The sequence below is a fragment of the Heterocephalus glaber genome, unplaced genomic scaffold (assembly GCF_053883595.1).
Source record: "Heterocephalus glaber isolate CG9 unplaced genomic scaffold, H.glaber_assembly_v1.0 deba00001577, whole genome shotgun sequence".
In the NCBI taxonomy this organism is placed as follows: domain Eukaryota; kingdom Metazoa; phylum Chordata; class Mammalia; order Rodentia; family Bathyergidae; genus Heterocephalus; species Heterocephalus glaber.
The window spans coordinates 11,178,211-11,204,833 of NW_028258358.1; the positions used below are offsets into that span (position 1 = coordinate 11,178,211).

Below are 26,623 nucleotides of genomic sequence, written 5' to 3' on the forward strand. Positions count from 1 at the left end.
TAAAATAAGTTGCAGAGGCAGAATCTACGTGACTAGCCTCAAAGAATGAAACTGAGAAGTGAAAGTAGAACTCAGATACAATTCTTGGTTACCCACATCAGCACGCCTTATTCGAATGCAGATCCAAGTGCAGATCTGTAAGCACACAGACACTGAAAAATGGGCTCAAAGAAGAGAGCTGGGCTGCAGGGGGAGTGTGGGAGTCAATAAAAATTTATAAAGTTGGTTTTAGAACATGCATGGGTAGCTAGCCATGGTGGTAGATGCCTGAAATCCCAGAGCCGAGGCGCCTAAGGCAGGAGGATCACGAGCTTGAGGCCGGCCTGAGCTACATAGCAAGAGCCTGTCTCAAAAAACAACAACAAAACATGTAAGGCATCTAGAATATCAGATCTACTACTTACTCGCTTATGTCCTTATTGGAAAATTATTTGCTTAGTTTTCTCATCTTGAAATGGGGATTAAAACACATTTTTTTCACAGGATAATCTAAGAGCAGGGACTTGCAAACTTTTCCATAAAGGGTCTGATGATAAACATTTCAGGTTTGGGGCCACTGGGACTGTCATGAATACTCAAGTGTCACTGTGGCATGAAGCATGTAAACATGTAAACAAATGAGTCAGCCTGTGCTACGCATGTATTTACAAGCCCATGGTCTCAATAGTACTGTGTCAAAGCATGTTCCCATACCAGCACCACACATCACCTGGAGAATGTTAGCAATGCATATTCTGGACCTCACCCTGACCCACTTATTCAGAAACTGGGGAAGGGGCTTCAATCAGTACTGTAACAAACCTTCCGGGCTACAACTGGGGTTCTCTGGTTTAGAAAAGAAATAAATATAAAGTGATTAGTTATGATTATATGTCTATTATTATTATTAACCTGGTTCCTAGAAGTTTAGGGTATGGTTTCTAAAGAAAAAATCAAATGCCAGGTTGGAGTGGTGACATATACCTGTAATCCCAGCACTCTAGGAGGCTAAGGAAGGAAAATCAAAAGTTCAAGTGCAGCCTGGGTAACTAACTTAGCAACTTAGTGAGTCCTTGTCTCAAAATAAAATATAAAAACAGGTTGGGGATGTAGCTCAGTGTAAAAGCCCTAGGCTCAATCCCCGGGACTAAAAAAAAAAAAAAAAAAAAAAATGGGTAATTGTAGTGTACCAAACAAAGAGAGACAACAATCTGTTAAATGGGCTTAGGTGAGAATACTTGAGAAGTTAATTTTTTTTCTGCTTTTTGAGACAGGGTATGCCTAGGTAGTCCTGGCTGGCCTCGAACTCACCATCCTCCTGCCTCAGTCTCCCCAGTACAGCGACTATAGGCAAGCACCAAGCAATATTATTTTTATCTATTCTCTATTCCAAAGAACTCCTAAGTTTTCTCATATAATAAAAAGGACATAATTTGTCTTATTCATATTCTACATATCAAAATAAATAACAAAAGTCAAATATGTGGACTTTAGCCTAAATTTCAAGAGAAAGGTTATGTGACAACTTCCAGATCCCTAGTGTTATATTAACTATAAACTGATAGTCTCTACTATTATAACTAATAATATACTTTATTATCTGAACAGAGACCAAACAAATTTATCAAGTGCTATTATTAGTCTGACAGAATAATTCGGCCACTAGAAAGGTTAGAGTCTACAATGGAGGTTAAAACATAAAGGGCTATGCAGAGAATATAGCATCACCTTTTTCATACTGTTTTAATATCACTACTGAAAACTCAACGAAGAAATCTGCCTATGAAGCCTGCCTCAAATTAGATGAAAGAAATATGGATGGATGTAGAGGGGTCATGCCCACCACCACCACTTTGTTCATGCCAACAATACTTGCCAAAATTCCACATGAAAATCAAAGTAAAATCTGTACACAAATTGTTAACAGCCACAGAAGGAGCTGACAGGAAGGGACAAGGACCAGATACCAGATACTGCCTCAGAGGAGAGAGGACCAGCTTCCAGTCAGAAAGAAATCCAGTCAGGCAGCAGTAGACAACACTTAAAGATTTAGGCAAGTGGCACCGGGTAGTAGTCTTCAATGAGAACCACAGCATCAGAATTCCAGATATGTGAGTTATCACAACGTATCATAAAGAACAAGCCACTTATAACTGGAACAAAAACTATCTGGAGAAACAAGCAGAAAAACTATCAGTTTGATGTAGGCAAACGCAGTAAAATCTCTCAGGCTGCCCAACTAATAGGCATTAAGCAGCTCAATCACTAAGAAGTGAGCTGAAAATGCTAAGAACCAACAAGAACCTAAAAGCAATTTCCTTACTGGTTTGTGAAAGATCTACCCCATAATGTATTTGTCCAGATAATACAATTTTTTTTTCTTGGTACGGGGATCGAACGCGGGTCCTCGTGCTTGCACAGCAGGCGGCGAAACCACTGAGCTAAATCCCCGGCCCCTGAAAGCTTTTAAGAAGATCCAATTTGAGATGTAGAAGATACCACTGTGAGATACAAAAGATTGCCAGACGTGCTCAATCGGAAGGACTGTATTTGACCTAGAATCTCAAACTGATTGATAGTTTATTACTACTAACAAGTTATGCAATGTTGCTAGTAACAAAGGCCCATGATCCTAACGTTGAGAAAGTCTAATGTTAGAAATTCACATGAAAATTTATACAAGTTAGAAGTGAAAACTATTCCACTGGTTAAGGGGATCCACAAAATAAAAGAGCTAGAGCAGCAAATCTAGGCTTCTATTTTTAGCCAGGACGAGTCCATTACTTGAAGATCCTCTTTCCAGCCCCATCATCTTCCAAGAAATGAAACTTGGAAAAGATCAGTAACTGCAAAAACAATAATAATTCCCATTTTCTTTTGGTGGGGCTGCACAAACTTATGTCAAGATTATCTGAAATTAAAGCACTCAAAATCTTAATCTCATATTTTGCCCCTTTCTAGCACATGATCATAGATGTTAAAAATGTATTAAATAACATCTAAAAGTTTAAACCCAGAGCTTTCTCAGTTTGTATGTTGTTCAGAACAATGTAATAGTAAACTAAGATACTAACTTAATTATTTTACTGTTATTTAAATATGTTTGCAAAAATCTTGATATAAATTTCACACTTGTAACTCTAGCTTTTAAACAACTCTAACACCAAAATCAATTTACAAAATAACCACAACACAAGTCTAAAACCAATAACATTTATACTAACCACCTAAGTTCAGCATGACCAAAGATGTTATTTTTCAAAACAAGCCCAGGTTTAGCATGTTAATGTTACTATGGACTCTGCAAAACAAATTTTTTTAGGCACTTTTCTAGTTGAACTCACAAAACTATACCACAGCCCATCAGATAATTTGGATTCACCTAACTTTCCTATTTACATTCTACAGCCCTTACTGTTCTTTCCCCTTTATCGCACCCTTAGTCCTAGGTGATTAAAGTAGCATGACATGGGGTCAATGTTTCTTGCTTTATTATGTGTGTTTTTATAATGAAACTAAGATGCACCGCTTTTATACTCTATATTACTTGTTTACTTGATATGCTATAGTTTAATCATTTATCCTTTGTAATACTTTATACAAGTATTTATATGTTATACTTTATAATTCAAAAAATAAGTCAAAATGCCTTGTTGTACTTGTTCCTAAATAACACATCCTAATGATTTTATATTCTAAACTGAAGTTATACAGGTTACAAATAGACACAGGGTTTAATTTTTCTGCTATTCCTAAAGACACTAAATAAAAGATATGCCAGCATTCTGCTTTATCAGCTTAACAAAGACTTTTTACTTTTTTTTAATTTTTGGTACCACGGATCGAACTCAGGACCTCATGCTTGCCAGGAAGGCGTTGCACCGCTGAGCTAAATCCCTGGCCCAAGACTTTTTACTTTTTAAAAAAATTACAGCCAGTCTGTAGTCCCAGCTACTAGAAAGGCTGAGGCAGGAAGATCACTTGGGCCCAGGAGTTCAAGATTACTCTGGGCAAAATTTTAAGAGACCGTGTCTCTTAGAAGAAAAATGTTTTTTCCTATTTTTATGAATTTTAAATTTTTATTGATATTTATTGCCTTTTTGACACACATAATGATGACATTCATCACAGGGAATTTGTACCCATACACAATATGCCTTAATTTTTCATTTTTTCCCATTCCCTTCCCTTCCCTTCAACACTTCTATTTACAAACTTTTGTTTCCATTGTTTTCCTTCCATTCTTTTTTTTTCAATCTTTATTCCCTTTTTTCCTTCTCCTGCCCCTCTCTCTTGTTCCCCTTCCCATTTGAACATTTGCTTCCTACTTCCCATATCTGTCCTCCATTTTGCTCCTTATAACTCTGGGTTTCTCACACAAGAGAAACAATGAAGTATTTAAACATGTGTGTTTGCTTTATTTCACTTAAAATTATGTTCTTGAGGTGCATCTATTCACCCAAAATGTCTCAAGTTTAACCCTCTTTATGGCAAAGTAGTACTCCATTGTGTATAAAAACCACATTTTCTCTTAAAAGAAAAATTTTCAAATTTTTTAAAAAGTACATACTGGGGCAAGGTTGCAACTTAGTGGTAAAGTACTTACCTAGTATTCTCAACTGCTCTGGGTTCAATCCCAGCCTGGGAGTACAGAGAGTACATACAGGATAACTATATCCAAATACATATTCAGCATTAATTATTTTACAAATTTAACAAGTATAATTAACCATTGTGGCTTTAATATGAGAAGGAAAAGTGACAGCATAGAAGTTTATAACACTGACAACTAAAAAACTAATTTCAAAAACTGCATCCTACCATAGCAAGGAAGAAAACAGGCTTTAGAATATGTCTGGAGTGCAGTCTCCTTCTATTCATAACAAGTCTTGTGACCTTGTGGAAATAATCTGACCTTTCTATACCTCAGTTTTCTTATCTGTAGATAATTATCACACCTTCCTCCTTTAAAGAACAAACAAAAACAACTGTCAGGCTGTAATGATTACTGATAGCTTTAAAATAAATCTAGGCCGCCATCCCAAGCTCCTAGGGCAGAGAAGCTGACCTGGTCCCAGCACCCGGAAGGAAGCTCCCCTGCCACCATCCCAAGCTCCTAGGGCAGAGAAGGTGAGCCGGTCCCAGCACCTAGAAGGAAGCTCCCCCACCACCATCCCAAGCTCCTAGGGCAGAGAAGGTGGGCTGCACAGGTGCCAGAAGCACCCCCCCCACCGTCGAAATGAGAAGACACGTAAACAAGACTCAAAAACAGATTTCTGGATCACCTACAGCAACCCCAAAGGGAAACGAGATGGAACAATCCGATACTCAACTACCTGGACTCCCTGAACTGGCAACAAAAGAGGATCTGGGAAAAGTGAAATCAGAAATAATTACTCAGATAACAGCAAAGATTTTGCTCATGGCGCAAGACATGATTAATAAATCTAGAGAGGACACAGATAAAAAAATAGAGGAGCTGAGGAACATGATGGAATCCCAACATAGGAAACAAATGGAATCCATAAAACAGATGCAAACAGATTTCCAGGAGATTAAAAACTCCATCAAAAGTCTGTGTAGCAGAATGAACCAATGTGAGGATAGAATTTCAGATATAGAAGAAAAGATTGCAATTAGTGATCAGGAAAAGAAAAATTGCTTTAAAATTGTAAAGGAACATGAGAAATCAATCCAGCAGCTGCTAGACGATGCAAAGAAGAATAACATAAGACTGACTGGAGTCAAGTTTTCTTATCTGTAAAATGGGGGAAATACTGGTACCGTACATTACACAATTACTGTGAATTTAAAATGCAAAAATCTAGGAAAAGGAGAACAGTACCATCACCCATCAAGAGTTTATTTTCAAAGAATAAATGTTCAGTTTTTTAAAAAAAGTTTTAAAGAGCTACTCAGACAGATAAACAACATCAGAATCTTAAAGTAACATATGAATGACATTTTTAGTTGACATATCCAGTAAGTTACATCCCAGCTCTGTGGTCACAAGGAGATCCACCCTCAAAAGGACATTGAGTGATTTCTATTAGAAATGTCAAAGGACATTTGAGTGATTTCTATTAGAAATCACAACTCAGTGGCTCAGCATGAAAGGAGACTGCCTCTTTTTATGGGATCTTATTATTTGTCTAGGCTAGCCTTGAACTCAATCATCCTCCTGCCTCAGCCCTGGAGTAGTAGCTGGGACCATATGCATGTGACACCTTGTCCCACTACAAACTTTGTCATTTAGCTATAGTGAACTCACACACGGGTTTGTCCTGAATAGTCCAAGTTTGTAACTTGTTATGCTCGTGTAATTATTAGTGAGGCATCTTTCACAATAAAAATTGCCAAAAAATGAATAAATCACATCCTACAGTTAGGTCCATTGCAGAAAAGCAACAGGCAGGAGAGACAAAGCAGAGGCATGCTGATTGGGAGAGGCCTGCAGGCCCCTCTAAGCCACCTTCCAGGCTTTGTTTAATGAATGCAGAAAACAGGAGGATCTCTTAACAATGATCTTAAATCCAGCCAAACAAGGCTGCGCTTCAAATGAAGAACTCAGGAAAAAGCAAACAGCAGGTCTTCCTCCTTCTGATTTCAAGGGTGGCCAGAGCCTACTCTGTATGAAGCCTACTCCTGGAAAATAAAAAAACAAAAAAGGGTTCAATTCATCCTTTCCACACATCTGTCTGCAGAATCACCACTTGTAGAGTGTTTTTAAATTCTTCAAAAACAATGATGCCTCAGGCCGGGGATTTAGCTCCGTGGTTCTGACGCCTCACAATCGCAAGGTCCCAAGTTAGATCCCCAGTTCCAAATAAAAAAAAAAAAATGGTGCCAGCCAGAAGCCATGGTCCTCTTCCAATAACCCTAACTACTTGGGAGGGTAGGCAAAACGGAAAGTTGGGTGCCACCCTGAGCAACTCAGGAGACCCTGTCTCAAAATTAAAAATTAAAAGGGCTAGGGGTACACCTCAGTTGGAGAGTTTTTGGCCCAGAGAAGATTCTTAAATGTTTAAAGTATTTGCCAATAGTTTGAATGTGGAGTCATAAAAATTCAGATTTCTACTTTCTCTTGGGAATCAGAAGGTCCTACACACTGAACTTGTGTTCACTCCTGTACTTTCCAGCTGAAGCTGAGTAGCACCTTGTTATGGTTTGGGTCTAGATGCCCCCACCAAACCCTGATGGGGTCATAGGTGGGTGAATCTAGAATGTGTGATGCTAGGATTAAGGGCCTATGATTACTAAAACACTACACATCAGTGAGTGGCTTGGCACCACCCTAATCCCAGTAGTCTGAATAAGATAAAAGGGGCGGCCAGAAAGACACTGTTGGGTTCTCTTGTTGCTTTTGCTACTTTGTGTGAGCCATGTTGTTTCTCCTCTGCAATGCCTCTCTACCATGTGGCACTCTGCCTTGGAGCCAGCTGATGATGGACTGAAACCTCTAAATAAATAAACCTTTCCCCTTTAACTTTGGGTGTCGGGTATTTTAGTCTCAGCAACAAGAAAAAAATAACTAATACACACCTCAAGAAAGTACACCTACTGTCTAGTCCTCCACAGTCCTCATTCAACCTTTTTCCTGGGCTTTTGAGTTTGTAGCCTCCAATTAATGGCTGGAGATAATCCCTAGGGAGACCACATCTGGCCCTTCAAATGAACTGTTGTCTGCCAGGGATTCTCTCATTCAGAGCAAATAAGAATCCACACCTTCAGATCAAGAACTTATCTAGGAAATAACAGTAAGGAAATTTGGTTTTTATTTTCTTTTATCAAAAGCCATATGGCTGCCATTGCTCCCACTGGACTAAAGGGGAAAAATGAGCCTAAACATGTTGTTTGTGAAGTAGTAACACATTCAGCTCTAACACTTAAATATCTAGTGGAAGTTTTTTAAAAGGTTGCTTGTAATCAACTGTCATTAAATGAGGGCAGGAGGGACTCGATAACCACTACTAAGAACTCAGGATGCCATGATCAGCAACAAAATTACCAAGAGGGCCAGGGATTTAGTTCTGTGGTTCCGCTGCCTGCCTCAAAAGCACAAGGTCCCGAGTATGATCCCAGGCACCAAAAAATAAATTAAAATAAAATAAAATTAGCAAGAATGTGTTTATCACAACTGAAGAAAACCAAAATGCCAGAGAAATGCAGTTTATTCCTCCTTACTGTCAGGACTAGAACTTTTTAATACAATAAAGATAGGGATAACTTGCAAAACCTTTCCAAATTCTTAATATGTGAAAGCTAAGAATAAGTTTTGGGCAAATGAGCATAAAATGAAATGACTGAATCATGGTTGTGATTTTAAGATAATCTGTAGTAAAGGATTTGCAAAAAAAAAAATTTGATCACAAATCAAAATTGCTATCATGTAAGGACTTTGGATTAATAACATATTTATTTTACAATGTAATTGGTAAAATGGAAGGCAAAGAACTTTTCTTCAATTCCACTACAGGCCTTCTGTGAAAAAACATTGGTCAAACAAAGTCTTTCCATTATAGGCACTAGAATTATAAAACAAGAAAAAGTTAAAACCTTACTTATAACATTTTTGTTCATCTGATTATTAATTTCCCAGCTACCAAAAGAACTTCCACAATGTCACATGGTGCAACGTGAGACTTTATTTATTTATATTTAGATAACCCTAGCAATATTTTTCCCTGAAGAACCTAAGGTACTTTGCAAACACTGAATAACCATTTCTAAAGTAGCATTTTTTGGGTGCTTTGATATTGTTTAGCAGATTCTTTACATATCTAAAACAAAAAAAAACTTTTCAAAGGCACAATCACTGTGGTAAAATTTCTCTTCTGGCTGTTAGATAAGGGCTCTTGCCTGTTTATAAGGAAGTAAAAGTTCCGTTTAGTAACAGAACATTTAGATTTAGTAAACTCTGACTAAGAATGTGGGATAAAAATGGAAAAGAAAAACACTTTTAAATGACATTTGAAATCTCTTCTACACTGCTTTTTAAATCATCCAAATACTATGTTTTGAGTGTGTCTCCAATGTGCGTGTAAACAACTGCAAACAAAGTCTGCTTCCCACTCTACCCCCAAACGCAGAACCGTACTCTCTGACAATCTGCTCCCGTCTGGTCACTCCCCTAAGCCCGGCTCGGAAATCGCCTCCAGGAACGGATCTCTGCAGGTGCTTCGGGGACGAGGACGCGACTGGCCAAACGGGTTAAGGTGCAGGACGTGGCCTCACTAGAGAGGAGCCTCTAGGAGCCCAACCCTCTGCGGCCTTCCCAATTACACACGCGCGCACACACCCCACCCGTGAAGGCCTGGCGGGCGAGACCTCTCGGGTCCCACTCCTCCTCGGACGCGCCACCTCCTGCGGAGTACCGAGCCGCCCTCCGGCTCCCTCCCTTGCTCGCCTTCGTCTGCGGGCTGTCTGCTCCCGCAGCTCACCCTGCCCCGGAACCCGCCTCTCCACTCCCACTCCCACGTCCCGAGAAACCCGCGGGCGCCGCGCTCGAGCGCGCCACGTGGAGCGCGCGCCGCCACCCAACCGGAGCGGGTCCTTCGCATGGGGTCCGTGTTCCTCCGCCTGGCTCTCGCAGCCCCACGGCCGGGCCCGCCCCCGGCGCCCCGGACTTGCCTGGTTGGGGTCTGTGGCGCGGAAAACGTGGCAGGCCATCTGCGACTCGGGGTCGTCGGGCTGCGCTTTGATCAGGTAGGCAAAGTAGGTGAGGTCCTGGCTGTTGTGGATGAAGCGCGAGATGTGCTGAGCCTTGTGCTCGAAGATGAACACGGCCGGGTTGGGCTGCGTGGCCGCGGGGCCAGCGCCTCCCGTGCCCCCGGACCCCGGCGCCGGGACGCAGCGCAGGAAGGGCGCGCTGAGCACCAGGAGGACCTCGCGCGCCGCCGGCGCCCCGCAGCCGCCCGCCTCGGGCTTCTGGCTGCGCCGGCGGATTTCGGCCATGAGCCAGGGCAGCATGGGCAGCGTGGTCCTGCGGTCCAGGCAGGACCCTCCCACGTAACACAGCCGGAACCTCTTGTCGCCCGGCTTCCCGAGCCCAAGCTGACCTGGGGCGCTCGGCTCGGGCTCCAGGGGGTGCGGGAAGGGCTCATTCTGAATGCAGCTGGGCGGCTCCATAACGCGCGCCTCACCAGGGTCCCGCGCCCCCAGTGCACCCTCTGTAGGCGCCGCCGAAACTGTGCCAACTACTGCCCTGGGTCCCCGCTCCGCCTCAACGCTGCGAGACCCCGCGCGTCCGCGGCCCTGCCCCGTGCCGCTGTGCCCCGGGGGGGTCAGAGGCTCCGGCTGCAGGCAGCGGGGCGGGCGTCCAGCCGCGATCGGACAGGCGGACGGGCGGGCGGGCGGGAAGGCTACTCCGGCATCCTCTGTTCCCGGGCTCGCACCCCTTCCTCCACCGCGGCCCGCCGGACCGAGCACCAGCCGAGGGTCCCCTCTCCCGCCTCCCGCCGGAGCGCTGCAGCCCTCTGCGGCCACCGCCTCGCCTCGGGCAGGCACTGAGGCTGGGCGGGGACTGGGGCTGTGGGCGGGAGGGGGACTCGGGGCGGAGCTGACTCCTACCAGGGTGACCGGCTGTCACCTGGAAGGTCGGGGCTGCAAGGCTGTGGCGCGCTGGTCCTCCAAAGATCCTGCGAGAACTGTTCCGGTGAAAAATAACAAAAACAAAACGTGGCCTCTCCGGGGCCGCTGCTCCTCCCGCCGCCGCTGCAGCCCAGCTCGCTGCTCCTCCTCCTGCTGTTCCCGTCCCTCCCTCGCTCCTTCCTTCCTTCCTTCCAAGCTGCTGCTTTAACCCGGCTGCTACCGCGCCTGCTGTCTGGCGGGCGAAGAGCTTGGCTCGCTGAAGCTTTGAATCCGCTTCTCCGCCTCTTCTTCCTGACCCAGCCCCTCCATCTCGCCCCGGGAGCAGCAGCCCTGCCCTGGGGCAGGCACTCACCCAACCAGCTTGGGTTCTCTGGGTCCTTTCCTGGGCATCTCTGCTGCCCCCCTGGAGAGGGCACCGCTCGCAATGGGGCGCTGGGACATGGGGGGCGGGGGACTTTTTTTTAAATATTATTTACTTGGCTGCAATTCCTTGTAAAGCCTGCATATTACTTTTGCATTTCCTAATCATCGCAAAAAGCACCTGTGATTATAATAAAATATTAAAATAATACTAATTTTCACTTTAAAATTTAACATTGTATGGCAACATGAATCTTCCTAGTTCTTAATGTTGCGAACTTTTTTAAATATGTAGAAATTATACTGGTACAGATTCCTTGCACTTTTATATGTGGGAATGAATGTTCCCCCAAAAAACTCAAAAAATCTTTAAGCGATAATTTGACCATTCCAATTTTGAAACAAGAGTAGTATACCTTCCCTTATTTTAACAATTAGACTCATTCTCTTTTTACACCAAGTGGTAATTAACAATTAGATGAGAGATAAACACAAAACAAAGGGGGAAACCATTGAATGTTCTTCTAAGGGCTTGTAAAGAATGAAAACCCTGTTCATTGAATTATAATTTAATGGTATTCTCACTGTCTCTAAAGCCCTGGGGCCATTTTTTTCTCTTACTTATGTAAGATCAATATGGTCAACTATTACTCCTATGCTGAATTTCTGAGGGCGCCTTGAATGGCCTTTTATTACTAAGCATCTAAGTTCCAAGATGAAGATATTATTAATTGGTGGGAGTAAGTCCTTTGGTTTAACCACTCCAAAAACATTTGTGCAAAATAGACTCATATCTTTAAAAGCAATAAAAAGTTCTTAGAACATAGACTGAGATCTCCTAGGACCTTAACAGAAACTCATACATAGATCTCATTTCCCCTGGCTGCATAGCTGAGATTTATGAAAGAGAAGAAAAAGAACAAAAAAAAATTGAAAAAAGCACAGAAATCTTGTAGAGTCCACCAGATCAGCCAGCTTGGGAGCTAGTATTGGATTTAGAGCCCCAGCCAGGCAAATCCTGTTGGCATAATAAAGAGAAGCCGCAAAGAACAAACTCTTACTTATTATCAGAAAAGCAGAATTGTCTCTTATTTTTGACACAATAAGGTTGCTTCCTGCTCTGGAATGCCCTCGGGCCTTTCTTTATAATAACTTTATCTTTATAGTAACTTTATCTTACTGTGTGCTGGTGAGCATTATCACAGTTTATCAATATCTGATCCTGGCTACATCCTGACACATGGGAAAATAGCTCTTTCTGCCTCTTTGAAGTTAGTCATAGTGGCATGACGTGTTTGGACAGTGCAATGTGAACAGAAGTAACTTGGTTCACATCTGGAATAGAAGTATTTAATTGGCAGTACAGTAGTTGACAGCCCACTCTTGCTCTGCAATGATCACAACGAAAACATGTCTATATGGAGGAGACGCATGAACAGAGCAGTCCAGAATGCTGAGCCACCCCACTTGAGACGGCTGTCCTAGACAATCTTCCAGGCACGTAGCAGACTCCTTATGCATAAGAAATAAACTTTTGTTCTGTCAAGCCAGGCAGATTGCAGACTTGTTTGCTACCTTGTTATTAATCTGTTATCCTAGCCTGTCAAATAAAATTATTATACTCTAGTACATGCTTAATATCAGTTGTTTTATAGTCGTTTATACATTTGCCTTGGTATTCACATGAACTAGATGGTAAGCTCTTAGTTTCCTGCCATTATTTCACTTGCAGAACTTACAGAATTATACACACATAAAAAGTACTCAATTGTGTACTGATCACTGGAATTTAGAAAAAGATAGGACAAGAGTAAACTAAAACATCGGGTAGCTGCTACACAGAATATGCAAGAAAGAGTATGTTTAGTAAATGTTGAGGTAATAATTCCACCTCTGGTCCCTAGCCCTACCACTCTCAGCCAAACTTACTCCTGAAAAAGACCCAGAGAATGAGTATGCTCATGAAAAGCGTTTCCAACATCTTGATGGAAAATCTCTCCTGAGTAGTCTTATAGGAATGTTGGTCTGTGGTACCCTAAGGGGAACTTCACATTCATATTTTTAAAGTGCTCTTCTAATATCCTAATCTAAATTAATGGTGTCAATATTCATTAAAATGTAAGATGCATTCAAATCTTATTTTAAAAATTTTTACCACATGAGAAACGTAAGGGTTTGATCACAAAGTTCCTCTCTCTCCCCCATTTTGTAATCCCTGAGTCCACTTTCTCCCATTTTTCTTCCCATTGCTAAACACAGAGTTCAATTCATGCTAGTTTTATTTGCCTCTTCCTCCCCTACTCTCACATCCAGACAACCCCTCCATTTCAAATACATTACAAACTTGGGTCTTTATGAGAGAGACTTCCTGACTTCTCACTGGCTGCTATCTCTTGGACTCCACGACTGGATCCCTCCATTTTTCACTATTTAAACACCTATTCATCCACATATTCCTATGTTGATGACCTAAATCAAAGGTCATCTCTTCTGTAAATATATTTCTTACTTTGCCAGCTGGAGTTACTGGCCTCTTCCTTGCCACCTTTTCTGTTTAACTCTTATTACAGTCTTTATAATTACTGGGTGAGTATTTGTGTTCCCAACACAAAAAAAGCATCTTGAGACAATGGATTGTTTGATTTGTCTTGGATTTTCCACCAACAAAAGGCAAAATAGCTGATAATTACTAGATATTTAATAAATATTGAATGAATGAATGAATGAATGAATGTGTTGAATTGAGTAAATAGCTAATTTAAATTTAGAAAACTGGAGAGTAAGAAAAAGAGTTTTATTATCACAGAGGTCATATGCCAAATTATTTAATGAGCTAATTTCCGGTTAACATACTAATTAGATTCATCAGCTAATTACAGAATACTAGAAAATAATAGAATTCCTCCCCCAAATTGTGATGGAATTCTAGCTGGGGATGATAAACAGCATAAGCATCTGTGATTTAATATGATTCTCAGATGCTAACAGGGTTCTCCTCCATTGTTCCCAGTTCACTGTGACCTTGCCCCAGCCCAGGCAGCTGGGGCAGTCCATCTTCCTGCTTCAAGGAAGGGATGACACAGCAGAACACAGACAACAAAAGAGTCCATTCTTAGCTTTCAGGCTTCCAAAGCTAAGGAGCTGGCATGGGGAAAGGATTTAGAATATATGCTCTAAGAGTCTGTTTCTCTTGCTCTAGATACTAAAGAAAGTTTTCTCAAACTCGAAAGATGGATAAGAAGAAAGAGAGAAGAGGGCTTAGATCCTGTGAATCTCCAGAGGGGATATCTCGGTTGTATCCCCCTTGGCTGAGCCGGTGAAGGGGGACCGTGGAACCCCAAGCAGAACCCTATGCTGCCTTACCCAGGAGTTGCCCAGAAACTTACAAGACCTCAGCATTTTCCCATGCCCATCATGGAAAGAAAGCAAAAGAAGCAAGGTGAGAGATAGGCAGACGATCAGAAACAGCCTCTGGAAATGACCGATATGATATGTATGGCAAAGGTACCAGCAGCCTGTCTTTTCATGCAGTAAGGGAAGAGGGACAGACAAGCCAGAGCAGCACATGTGTTTGGCCTTGCTGTCAGGAGGATGACAAGGCAGTCTGCTGCCCTGCCTACCCGTACTAGAACATATAGCAAAGGCCCAAGATAATAGCACTGGAGGAGGTCCAGACATCATCAGATCCAGCCTGAAGCTGAAAGAAGAGGCTTCAGAAAGAATTTTTTTTTAAAAATGTGTTTGTTGTTGTGCAGGAGAGAGACAATGAGACAGAATATATAGTATAATTGAATTTCTGTTTCATATAACAAGTTGGCTTAGTATAGAAGGTCTCAGTCACCCACAGTCCAAATATATAAAAATGCTACTTCCATAGGAAAAAAATCTTAAGTAGCTATGAAAACAAAAAAATTTCCAGATGCCAGAAAGGAAGAGTTAAGCCAAAACCAGTGTGGTAAGTGCAACTGAAACTAATGGCTTATGAGATACTGAACCTAGAAATAGATCTCATTGGCTAGGGAAGACATTTTAATGTCCATGTGGGATTAGAGATGAAGCTAATAGAAGTTGGGAGCTGAAACTGAGCTCTCTGATCAGAGATGGAAGCTACAGCCTGACAAGCTGTCTCGTCTGTCAACAGCCGATTGATAGGAAGAAGCGAGGATTGGCATAGTCAGAATTAACATTATGCGTACCATGGGAGAAATGGAAGTTAAAAATAAAAACAATCTTGACTAGTGAAAATGGAAGATCCCTCCAAGCATCTCCGCAAACTAGTCTCCAGAGGATGAAGTCTTTCTTCATATCTCAGCTTTGTTCTCTGTGTGGGTCCCATTTTTAGCTAACAAGGTGGGCTAGACTACAAAGGTGGATGTGGGTTCAAATATTGGCAGAGATATTAATTGGCAAGTGGTTGGCATTATTTTTCTTTTCACCCCAGAAGCAACAAAGCAAGGAAACCTTGTAAATGTTACAAACTCCCAGAAGTGTGTCTTAAATTGGATACTCCCAGGAGCCTGCCTGTAGAGAAAAATCATATAGGTCAGAGATTCCCAAATCTTAAGAGCCACCCTATTGCCTGAAGAGAAAAATTCTTGTTGCTCTGCAGTTAGAGACTAGCACATTCAGTTGTGCGTGTCTGACTGTATGTGTGTGTGTGTGTGCATGCATGTGTATGTGTGTGGTATGTGTATACAGGCATTCATTGGGAGTGGTCAAAACCCAATGACAAGACAGCTAGGTTCTTTCTCTCTCTTCTTGAGGTTGCAAAAGGCAATGACCTTTGAGTGATGGCAGCTTGAGTAATATGTCCTTACAGCTCCGAGAACAGCAGAAAAGTTAAGACTTATATCCTAGTTTCTCTGGAAATTGTTTCAGACTTAGCTTTAAATGCCCTTTCCTGAAGAAATCATAGTACCAGGAGATTCTGTGCTATGATTGCCTTAGGATTGGTCAAGCCTAAATCTCATGGTCACTTGTGAAGACAGCTTCTAACAATATGCAATAAGAAAATTCCTTATGTTATTATAAATACTGTTCAGTGGAGCAACAATTGAAAGCCCTCCCTGACACTATCATAGCCAAATATCAATTCTGGAAAACAGTTTCAAGAAGGAAGGAAGGAAGGAGGGAAGGGAGGGAGAGCAGGAGGGAAGGAGGAAAAAAATTATAAACCAATCTTACATAGGAGTACAAAGGTAGGCAGGTGTGGTGGCCCACATTTGTAGTCCTAGCACACTTGGGGAATCAGCAGCAAGAGGATCCCAAGTTCAAGCCCAGTCTGATCAACTTAGTGACTTAACAGGATCCTGTCTCAAAATATAAAGAAAGGGCTTGGGGATATAGCTCAGGCCAAAGCCCTGGATTCAATTCTCAGTAACACACACATACAAATGTATACCCATTACATGATAAAATTAACAAATTAAATCCAGCAATACATATATATGTGTGTGTGTGTGTGTGTGTGTGTGTGTGTGAGTGAGATAAGTTTACAGACATATTTTATAGAGAGTCATGCACTGCTTAGCAAAAGAGTTCTGAGACTCATTAGACAACTTCATCATTGTGCAAACATCATAAAATGTACTTCCATAAATTTAAGATGACATCACTAGGCAACATAATCTTATGAAACAACTGATGTTTACTGTCTGTTGTTGACCAAAATGTCATTATGTGGCATATGAATGTATATAAAATATATCTGTAAACTTAGCAGGAATATAAAAATATTTTAAAATTAAGAAAGGTATTCATTAAACTGCTACATTAGAAGACCACATGAGTGAAACTACACAATCATCTCAAAAAATGCCCAGTGCAGGGCTGGGGATGTAGCTCAGTGGCACTGCGCCTGCCTTGCACTTGCAAGGTCCTGAGTTCGATCCCCAGTACCAAAAAAAAAAAAAAAAAAAGGACTATGCAGCATTTAACCAATTAATGAGAAAAGATACTCTGATTTAACTAGAAGTCTTCTAACTTGGTAAAGGTTATCTCCCAGAAATTTATAGTAAATATTATACTCAATGAAATATTTATATTTACCCCCAAATTAGAATCTTCAATGTCCATCAACACAATAATTATGGGATATCCACCTATAAAATTCCATGAGACAGGTAAATATAAACAAGGAAAATTCTTATTTACTGACATAAAAAGATAGAGATAAGTAAAAAAAGAAGCAAATTGCAGAACAATATATGGTTCTGTTTGTACTTTCCTTTCAGAAGACTACATAGTTGTGTATATTGTATTAATATATGTATAAATGCATAGTCCAAGATTCAGAAATATATACAACAGGCTATTAACAGCAGTTACCTCTGTGATGTGGTGTAAGTTTGGATGGTTGAAAAGTTGATAAAAATATAGCTCAATGGTATAGTGTTTTTCTAGCACTCACAAGGCCCTGGGTTTAATTCCCAGAACCACCAAAAACATTGATGAAAGAAGTATTTCCATTTTTATTCTATATAATATTTATTTTTTGGATTTGTATAACAATTGTACTTCTGTAGTAAAAATAGTAAAATCTTTGTCAATTACTACATCATTGGTTAACAGCAAGAGTTAGTAATTTATGAAGAAATGACACTAGTGTACTCATGTATACTTTCATTATTTAGCATTTCTTGTACCTTAAGCATTGAACACCAAAGGTGAAAAATGATTCTTGGCCTGGGGATTTAGCTCAGTGGTTTCGCCGCCTGTCTTGAAAGCATAAGGACCCCAGTTCGATCCCTGGTAACAAAAAAAAAAAAAGATTCTTCTTCTTAATCAAATTAAGAACTTATAAAGTAAATAAGCACATCTTAGACACTTATCTGTACTGACTTCTTGCTCAGTTATATAACAACAGTGATCTTTGCAAGAAATTGCATTGCTTCACTTTAATATTTTATTTCCACTTAAACTGAGATTGAACTTGTGACATAAACCCCAAGTACTGAAAAGTATGCACAGATTTATTAATCAAAGCTGTAGGCTCGAAAAGTGCCCGTTGAATCCACTGTGTCACACTGCCAAATGTAAGGGAACTTTTCAGAGATGATGTCCTCCTCCTTAAAACTTTGTTTTCCCTTAGCTACTATTGTTGATATCTTTTTGTCTTGCTTTTTTCTGAATAGATACAGAAAAATGCAGTCTCACTGAAGCATATAAAATTAAATACATTTCTTAAATATATTTACCTTATTCAATTCATCTATCTGGTAACTTATTTCAGTCTGCTAAATCTAATTGATTTTTTAAAGAATTTTATCAAAATCTGTCACTATAATAACTTTATATAAGGTACACTTTTTTCCAGTGCCCCCCTCCTTTTTGAGAGACAAGGTGTCCTCCTGCCTCAGCCTCCCAGGGTACTGAGATTAAGGTTTGCACTCCCACATCCAGCTCCACTTAGTAGCTCTTTTCTTTATTGAAGTGCTCCTTCAAGAGTACTTGCAAATCTAGTCTTTATTGGATGCAGATTTCCCCCCCACCAATGGGGGGTTTTTTTATTATTAATTTTATTGGTACACTAGGTAAACAATATGCTGACATTCATTATTGGGAATTTGTACCTTTACATAATATATCTTGGTTCATATATTTGCCCCATTCCCCTGACCTCCCTTCAACCCCTCCACCCCTTCCTATTTACAAAGACTTTGTTTCCATTTTTTCCTTTTCTCATATTTATTACTTTCCCTTCTGTCCTTTCCCCTACCCTTCCCACTTCCCCTTCCCCTTTGGACCTTTTCTTCCTATTTCACATTATCTGTTACACATTTTGATCCTTATTTACACTTTCAGTTTCTCACACCAGAGAAACTATTCGGTATTTACACGTGTGTCCTATTTATTTCACTTAAGAGTATCGCTTCAGTGTGCATCCATTTAGCTATAAATGTCTCTAGTTATTCATTCTTGATGGTTAAAACTAGACCTGTATCTCTCGCCATACACTAAACTAAAATTGAAATGGATTAAAGATCTAAATATTAAAACAGAAACACTAAACCGGCTGGAAGAGAGGTTAGGTAAAACTCTTGAAGATATTGGTGTAGGAAAAGATTTCATGAAGAAAACCCCAGTCACACGTAAACTAGCACACAGAATCAACAAGTGGGATCTCATTAAAAAGCTTCTGCACAGCAAGAGAAACGACCAATAGTGTGAAGTGACAACCCACAATGTGAGAAAAAACATTTTTATTTTTTGGGTACTGGGGAACACACTCAGGACCTTGCACTTGCAAGGCAGCCGGGGCACCACTGAGCTAAATCCCCAGCCCTAGGAAAAAATTTTTACCAGCTGTTCCTCAAAGGTCTACTATCCAGAATCTATAAAGAACTTTAAAAAACCCAGACCTCCCAAATTTAAAGACCCAATCCAAAAATGGGCATCTGAAATGAACTGACATTTCTCAGACAAAGAAGTAGAAATAGCAAATAAACATATGGAAAAATGTTCATCCTCACTGGTCATCCAAGAGATACAAATGAAAACAAGGCTGAGATTCTACTTCACCCCAGAAAGAATGGCTGCTATCAAGAAATCAATAACATGCTGGTGGGGCTGTGGGGAAAAAGGAATCCTTCTTCACTGTTGGTGGGAGTGTAGACTGGTGCAACCACTGGAAATCAGTGTGGAGATACTTCACCAATGGGTTTTGAACCCAGGGCCTCATGCATATGCATCCCAGGCAAGTGCTCTACCACTGAGCTGTATTCCTAACCCTCCTCTCCCTCCTTCCCCTCCCCTCTTCCTCCTTCTCCTCTTTTAAATTTTATTTTGGAAAATGGTCTAGCAAAATTGCCTAGGCTGGCCTCAAACTTTCCATCCTCCTGCCTCAGTCTCCTAAGACTTAGTGACATAATGACACCTTGTCTCAAAATTTTAAAAGGCTGAGGAAGTAGCTCATTGCATCCTCAGTAACACACACACACACACACACACACACACACGCACACACAGTGTTGGATTTTTTTTCCCTGGTACTGGGGATCGAACTCAGGACGTTGTACTTGCAAGGCAGGCAAGGCACCACTGAGCTAAATCCCTGGCCCTTAATATTTGATTTTAATAAAGAGTAAGCACTAGTAAATTAATAAAGACTAAGCACTAGAAAAATCAAATATAGACTGTATGACTTTCAAAACAGCCAGAAAATGTTTGATCCATCCATGAAAGGGAATAAAAGGAAATAAAGGACACTAGAAGGGAGAAGGTAAAAGAACACCAAAAATGATACAGCTAAAATTAACTCCATCATAATTACAATAAATGTAAATTAGTTATTCTTACCAACCAAAAGATAGAAACTTAAAGATCCATGAATGTATTATTTACACAATCACTATTTTTAAAAAGATACAGAAATAGTAAAAAATAAGCAGAAGAAAATATGTCACATGAAAAGAAAGCTAGGATAGTGGTTCTAATAAAGATTAAATAAAATTTAAGCATTTACTAATTAAAATATTAAGAATATATTATTTTTTGCCTGGGATTTAGCTCAGAGGTTCTGCCACCTGGCTCACAAGCTCAAGGTCCCGAGTTCAATCCCTGGTACCAAAAAAAAAAAGACTATATTATTCTTGAAGTGTGTGTCCATACACTAAATAATGTTGTCCCAGATATACAAAGCAACAACCAAAAAAATGATAGGAAAAATAAATGCAGCAATATTTTTAGTTAGAAACTTTTAACAAATCATATTCAGATACTATAAGATCAAGTAAAGGAAATATAATCAAATTTAAAGATGGCAATAACAAATATAGACAACAAATACAAATATAAAATTATAGAACACTTGTAAAATATTTACAGAATGTTTATCTTATAAACCAAAATTTCTGATTATTCAGTATAACTTATAAATCAAAAACGTATTTTTAAAGATCCATATATCTGGAAAGTTAAAAACATGGTGTGGAATAACCCTTAATTTAAAAAGCAATTAGAAGAGAAAATTTTAATCATGTGGAATCAAATGACAACAAAAGTAAGTTATGTTAACATTTGTGGAATATAGGTAAAGGTATTGATTAAAGTAAATTTATCAAAAAAAATAGGCTAATCAATGAGAAATATATTTCATGAAGAAATCCAAAGAAATAATAAGAATGTAAGTATCCTTTAAAAAGTTAATATCTTAGAAGTACAGTAGAGAGTAGAAATTAATTGCTATTCTTTTCTATTGCTTTCCCATTATCTATTTTCCTAATTTCTAGGCTTAAATTTTATTACTTTCTTTCTTTTCCTCCCTTTCTCCATCCCTCCCATCTTTCCTTTCTTCCTTTTCCCTCCTTTTCCCCTTGCTTGCTTTTTTATTTAGGTACCAAGAACAGTCTATTCTTTTTTTTAAAAACTGACAGCTAACAGATTTATCATGTAAATGATGTTTTGAAATACATACACATTGTGGAATGGCTAACTCAAGGATTTTAACATATGCATCCATTAACCCACTAGGTTGTCATTTGTGTGGTGCAAATACTAAAAGTCTACCTTTTTCATATCAATCATCAATATTTCTCCTGGAAGGATGTAATGTTCCCTTTTCTTAGTTTTTAAACTGAGGTCAAATTATAGAATCTCTCTAGAGAAGGGAGAGTAACATTTTGTCCAACATGTTTCACATAGTTTGGGTTATTACCTATTTTGGACAGAATGAAGAACAAGATTTTTAAAAAATAAACATGACATTCAGAAAAACTGACTATATATTGTCTTTTGATATTGTTTATGACAACTTTTTGACAAATATTTATTTCTGCCACACACAAATATAGATATTGCTTGTTAATGCTCCTGATAGACAAATGGATGGCAAGAATTATAAAAGTGCTATTGCTTTTTTAGACAAAGAAATTAAGGTTCAAAATAAGTGGGTAAAGAGGGTAACATAGAGAGTGGATGTGATAGCAACTGAATGCTACTCAAACACACAATGCATGGCACTCAGAGAGTTGATTAATAAATAAGTGGAAAATAAATCAATTTAGAGTTCTCTTGAATCCCAGAGCACAGAATCAATTTTCTTTAGACATTAAAAATTTCTACACAGGAAACAGACATTTTTCTCCCACCATAAAGCTGGGATAATTTTACCAGTGCCCATTTCTGTCTTTTACATAATTGAGAATTATGTTTGGTGAAGGTTTAAGTGCCATTGGTGGTCTGAAAACTCTGTCGTCATAAAGCCTATTTGAAAGATGAAGCATAAAGTGAAAGTGAACATTTACTTCATGCATGCTTTCTGGATAGACAGCACCACATCAGCCAAGCGTGTGAGAGAAACCACAAGTTATAAAATATTGTATATTTGAATAAGGGCATTAATGTGAAGCAATTAAACACTTCCTGTGTGCTACACTCCATCATTGAGTGATATCTCATACTTACGTTCTTCAGAATTATGTGGATTTACATTGATATTATTCACTATTTTCTCCTTAACCTAATGAAAACCTTTACAACTAAAAACAATACCTCAATAAGACTGGCCTTTATAAAAGTGCTTCTTATTTAATTGCTATTCCTAATGGTCTCTATAATGTTTTTAAAAAATCTATTTTAGGTTTGTTGTCAATGAAGTATTCCAAGATTTTATTGCTATTTTTAAAAATAACATCATTCAATCATACCACCGTGATATATGTGCACCCATGTTTATAGCGGCACAGTTTGTAATAGCTAAAACTTGGAAGCAGCCCAAGTGCCCATCAACTGGAAACTGGATAAAGAAGATGTGTTTTTTTTATGAAATACAGTACTACTCAGCCATAAAGAACGAGAAACTAGAGTCATTTATAGCTAAATGGATGCATATTGAGGTCATACTCTTAAGTGAAATAAATAGGACACACATGTAAACACCGAATAGTTTCTCTAGTGTGAGAAACTGAAAGTGTAAATAAGGGTTAAAATGATTAAAATAAATAATTGATCATTTGAAATAGGAAAAAAGGTGAAGGTAAGGGTGAAGGGAGGGGAAGGGGAAAGGAAAGAAGGGAAAGGAAAAATTATGAGAAAAGAAAAAAATGGAAATGATGTCTATGTAAATAGGGAAGGGTGGAGGGGGTGAAGGGCGCACAGGTAATGGGGAAAAAATAAGAACCAAGATACATCATGTACAGGTACAAACACCCAATGATAAATGTAAATGTATACCTAAAATGTACCAATAAAAGAATTTAAGAATAAAAAAAATCATTCAAGCTATTAATAATAGAGATTAAAATGAACAAACTCATAATTTTTTTAAACTTGATCATTGTTTTCAATAAGTAATGCTATGGTTTGGATATTGAGTGTCCCCCAAAGGTCCATGTATCAAAGGCTTGGCTCATTGTTGGTGGCACTGTTGGGAAGTGGTGGCACCTTCAGGAGGCTGAGCCCGTGAGAGGCCCTGAGGTCATAGGGACAGGCCTTCACCAGGGATTGAGGGACACTCGTCACTTTCCTCTCTGTTCCTGTTCCACAGGTGACCATTTGCTCCAATGCACTGTCCCACCATGATGTGCCACCATCCACAAAGGTCACCAGACTCCAAACAAATACAGTCTGTCTGATCTTGAACTTTGGACCTCCAATACTGAGCTAAATAAATCTTTTCTCTTTGTAAGTTAGCTGTTTCAGGTAATTCACTGTAGTAACACAAAGCTAATTAATATAGGTAATACATGTAGATGGTACAATATTCAGAAGTTACCTGCAAAATGTGAATTTCCTTTCCACCCCGTTTCCCAACTATTCATTTCTTTCTGAAAGCAGCGAGTGTTCTGAATCTGTTACGCATTTATCTAAAAATGAAATAATAAAGTTCTTTCTCTGCACGAAGAATGCTCACCTCAATCATATAAGTACTAGTACTATTCTTATTTTACAGATGAAAAAACTGAGTCATACAGACATTAAAAATCTTTTGGGCCAGGGATTTAGCTCAATGGTGCCACCGCCTGCCTTGCAAGCACAAGGTTCTGAGTTCGATCCCCAGTACCCCCCCCAAAAAAAATCTTTTAAGAACTACATTTTGGATGTAGGAGAATTTTGGTTCAAAATTTTGATACAGCTCATGTTTGTACCAGTTGTATAATATCCTACTAAAGAACCTAATTAAGAAAGTAAATGAACTAGACAAATAATTTGGAAAGTCTTCTAAAATTAATCACCATTATTAGGTATTATTTATTGAATTCCTAATATGATCAATGCACAGGAAATATTCTTGCCATCGTCAAGGTGCTTGCCCACTAAGGGATGCAGACAAGGGAAAAGCAACTGCAATAATTACACTATATAAAACCAGGATAATGTCACGACAAAACTCTAAACTATGTGTGGGCCGGGGATTTAGCTCAGTGGTTTTGCCACGTGCCTCGTAAGTGCAAGATCCCGAGTTCAATCCCTGGTACAAAAAAAACCCTCTAAACTATGTGATATTGATTTCAGGTCATGGCAGATGGAAAGGAAACTGTTATTGAAGGGTAGAAAAATAACATGATAACTATTTCCAAAGACTGAGAAAATGGCACAGAAACACTCATGTTATATAGTTGTAAAAGTACCATTTGATGGACTTTTAGATTTGACAGAGATTCCAAGCAGAAAATTGAAAGTGTCAGCTGCATATAAGACGTACTTCAAGAAAGATGGATTCAGAAAAGAACTGGCCAATTTGCAAAGAGAACTTAGAGAATTATAGAAAGTCTAGAATTTGCCAGTCTGGAAAATAAATGACCTTTTATTTCCAAGTTCTCAGGCAATAAGAGATTCTCAAACTAAGAAATGGCCTTAGGATAAAGATCAAGTCAAAAGTATGGCTGTAAAAGCTTAGAGGAAATTAAATTGGTGCTTCCTATGTGGAATAAAATGGCTTCTTAAAAATTTATGGATGACATTGAGGTAGTACACACCTGTAATCCTAGCAGTCTGGGAGGGTGAGGCAGAAGAATGGCAAGTTTGAGGCAACTTAACCTGGCCTGGGCCACTTAGTAATTTAACAAAACCCTACTTTAAAAAATAAAAAGGGCTAGGGATATAGCTCAGTATGACAGTCTTGGGTTCCATCCCCAGTATAAAAAAAAAATGCTTGAAGATGTATTATTCCTGTGGAAGCAACAGGAACTCTAAAAAGTAGAAGTCTCTCTTGAAATTAGTTGTGGATATGGCTTCTGAAACATAAGGTGAATTTAATTTGATATCTAGAAAGCCCCCAAAGTTCTTAAGAGAACTATATCAACAAAAGTGCTACCAGCCTAGACTGAGAACAGAATTATTCAGGCTGTATAAAGATTTCTTCCCCCCACCCCCCAGCTTTATACAGTAGGCTGAGAAAGTTATTGAGAAAGCATACAATGAGATTACATAGAATAGGGCATTTGAAATTTTAAGTGTATGTGGAATATCAAAGAATCATTGGAGTTGAGCATATAATTTTGAAACCAGGACAAAGATGGGGAGGTACAGATACAAATTTTGGGGGACTGGGGATTTAGCTCAGTGGTTGCATGGCCTGCCTTGCAAGCGCAAGGTCCCAAGTTCGATCCCTGGTACCAGAAAACAAATTTTGGAGTCATTAATGCATAGTGAAAATCCAAAACTAAAACCCCAAACTTTTAGCCTTGGTTGATATATAGGTGGGTTCTTAAGACCCCCATACCAAAGTGCTATTTAATGAGAACGCCTAACAGAAGCAGAAAGTGCTGACACAACCGCTTTTTTTTTTTTTTTTTGGAGACAGGCCATGTAGTTCGGGCTGGCCTTGAACTCAATATGTAGCCCTGGCTGGCCCTGAACTCATGACAATCCTCCTGTCTCAACCTCCCGAGTGCTGGGATTACAGGCATGGGCCACCACACCTGGCAACTGCTTTATTATTTTATAAAAAAAATAACATCTCAAAACAAAATAAGAGAATAACAATAGTTAATATACTGTGTATGATTATCTTCAAAGTAGTTACTCAAGACATAGACAAAAAAGAGTCTGTCTTACAAAGAAGAAGCAAATAAAAGCACAAAACTTTCGTTTCAATGAACTAAGAGAAACTAATAGTATAATGAAACAAATTTGCATATATATTAAAATGTTTTGAAACAATGGAATAGTTAATTTGGGAAATTATTTGAACTTCTCCCTACTTCCTATTTATCTGTCTTCTTTTTATAATAGCTAGATCTTAGAAATAGCAGATATATCCATCAACAGATGAATGGATAAGGAAGATATGGTATTTATACACAATGGAGTTACTCTGCTGTAAAAAAAACTTGAAGCATTTGTAGGTAAAAAGATGCAACTTGAGAACATAATGTTAAGTGATATAAGTCAGACACACAAATGTAAATATCTTATGATTTCTCTTATATGAGAGACACACGTGCTTTTGAGACTGCAAAACACTGGGCTCGTTTTACAAAACTATCCTATCAGGCTCCCGAAAAAAAAAAAATCATTCTGGATGAGTTCGAATTTAGACTTTAATGAAATAATCATTAGCAACAGTGTTCCATCCAATAAACCAAAGGAGCACAAGTACTCAGAATACAGTATCCCTTGCTGGGTATGGTGGTGCACATTTGTAATTCTAGCACTCACGAGACTGAAGCAGGAGGATCTCCGTGAGTTTGAGGCCACTTGGGCTATATAGTGAGTTCAAGACCAGCCTGAACTGCATAGTGCAAGCCTGTCT

General features: G+C 39.3%; 1 protein-coding gene across 7 annotated transcripts in view; it reads right to left on the minus strand.

Moving 5' to 3' along the window:
* The window catches only part of Tbc1d4 (TBC1 domain family member 4), a 185,104-nt gene extending 174,241 nt beyond the window's left edge, over nt 1–10,863 (minus strand). For 3 of the 7 annotated variants that reach the window (XM_004845250.4, XM_087192891.1, XM_004845249.4), the window contains exon 1: nt 9,610–10,518. In XM_004845250.4, the coding sequence (XP_004845307.1) occupies nt 9,610–10,107 (498 nt within the window). In that variant the 5' untranslated portion in view covers nt 10,108–10,518. Of the gene's footprint in view, nt 1–9,609; nt 10,520–10,548 lie in introns of those variants that run through there. The other 4 variants (XM_087192894.1, XM_087192895.1, XM_087192896.1 and 1 more) reach the window with 4 other exon arrangements.
* Nucleotides 10,864–26,623: the final 15,760 nt, after the last annotated feature.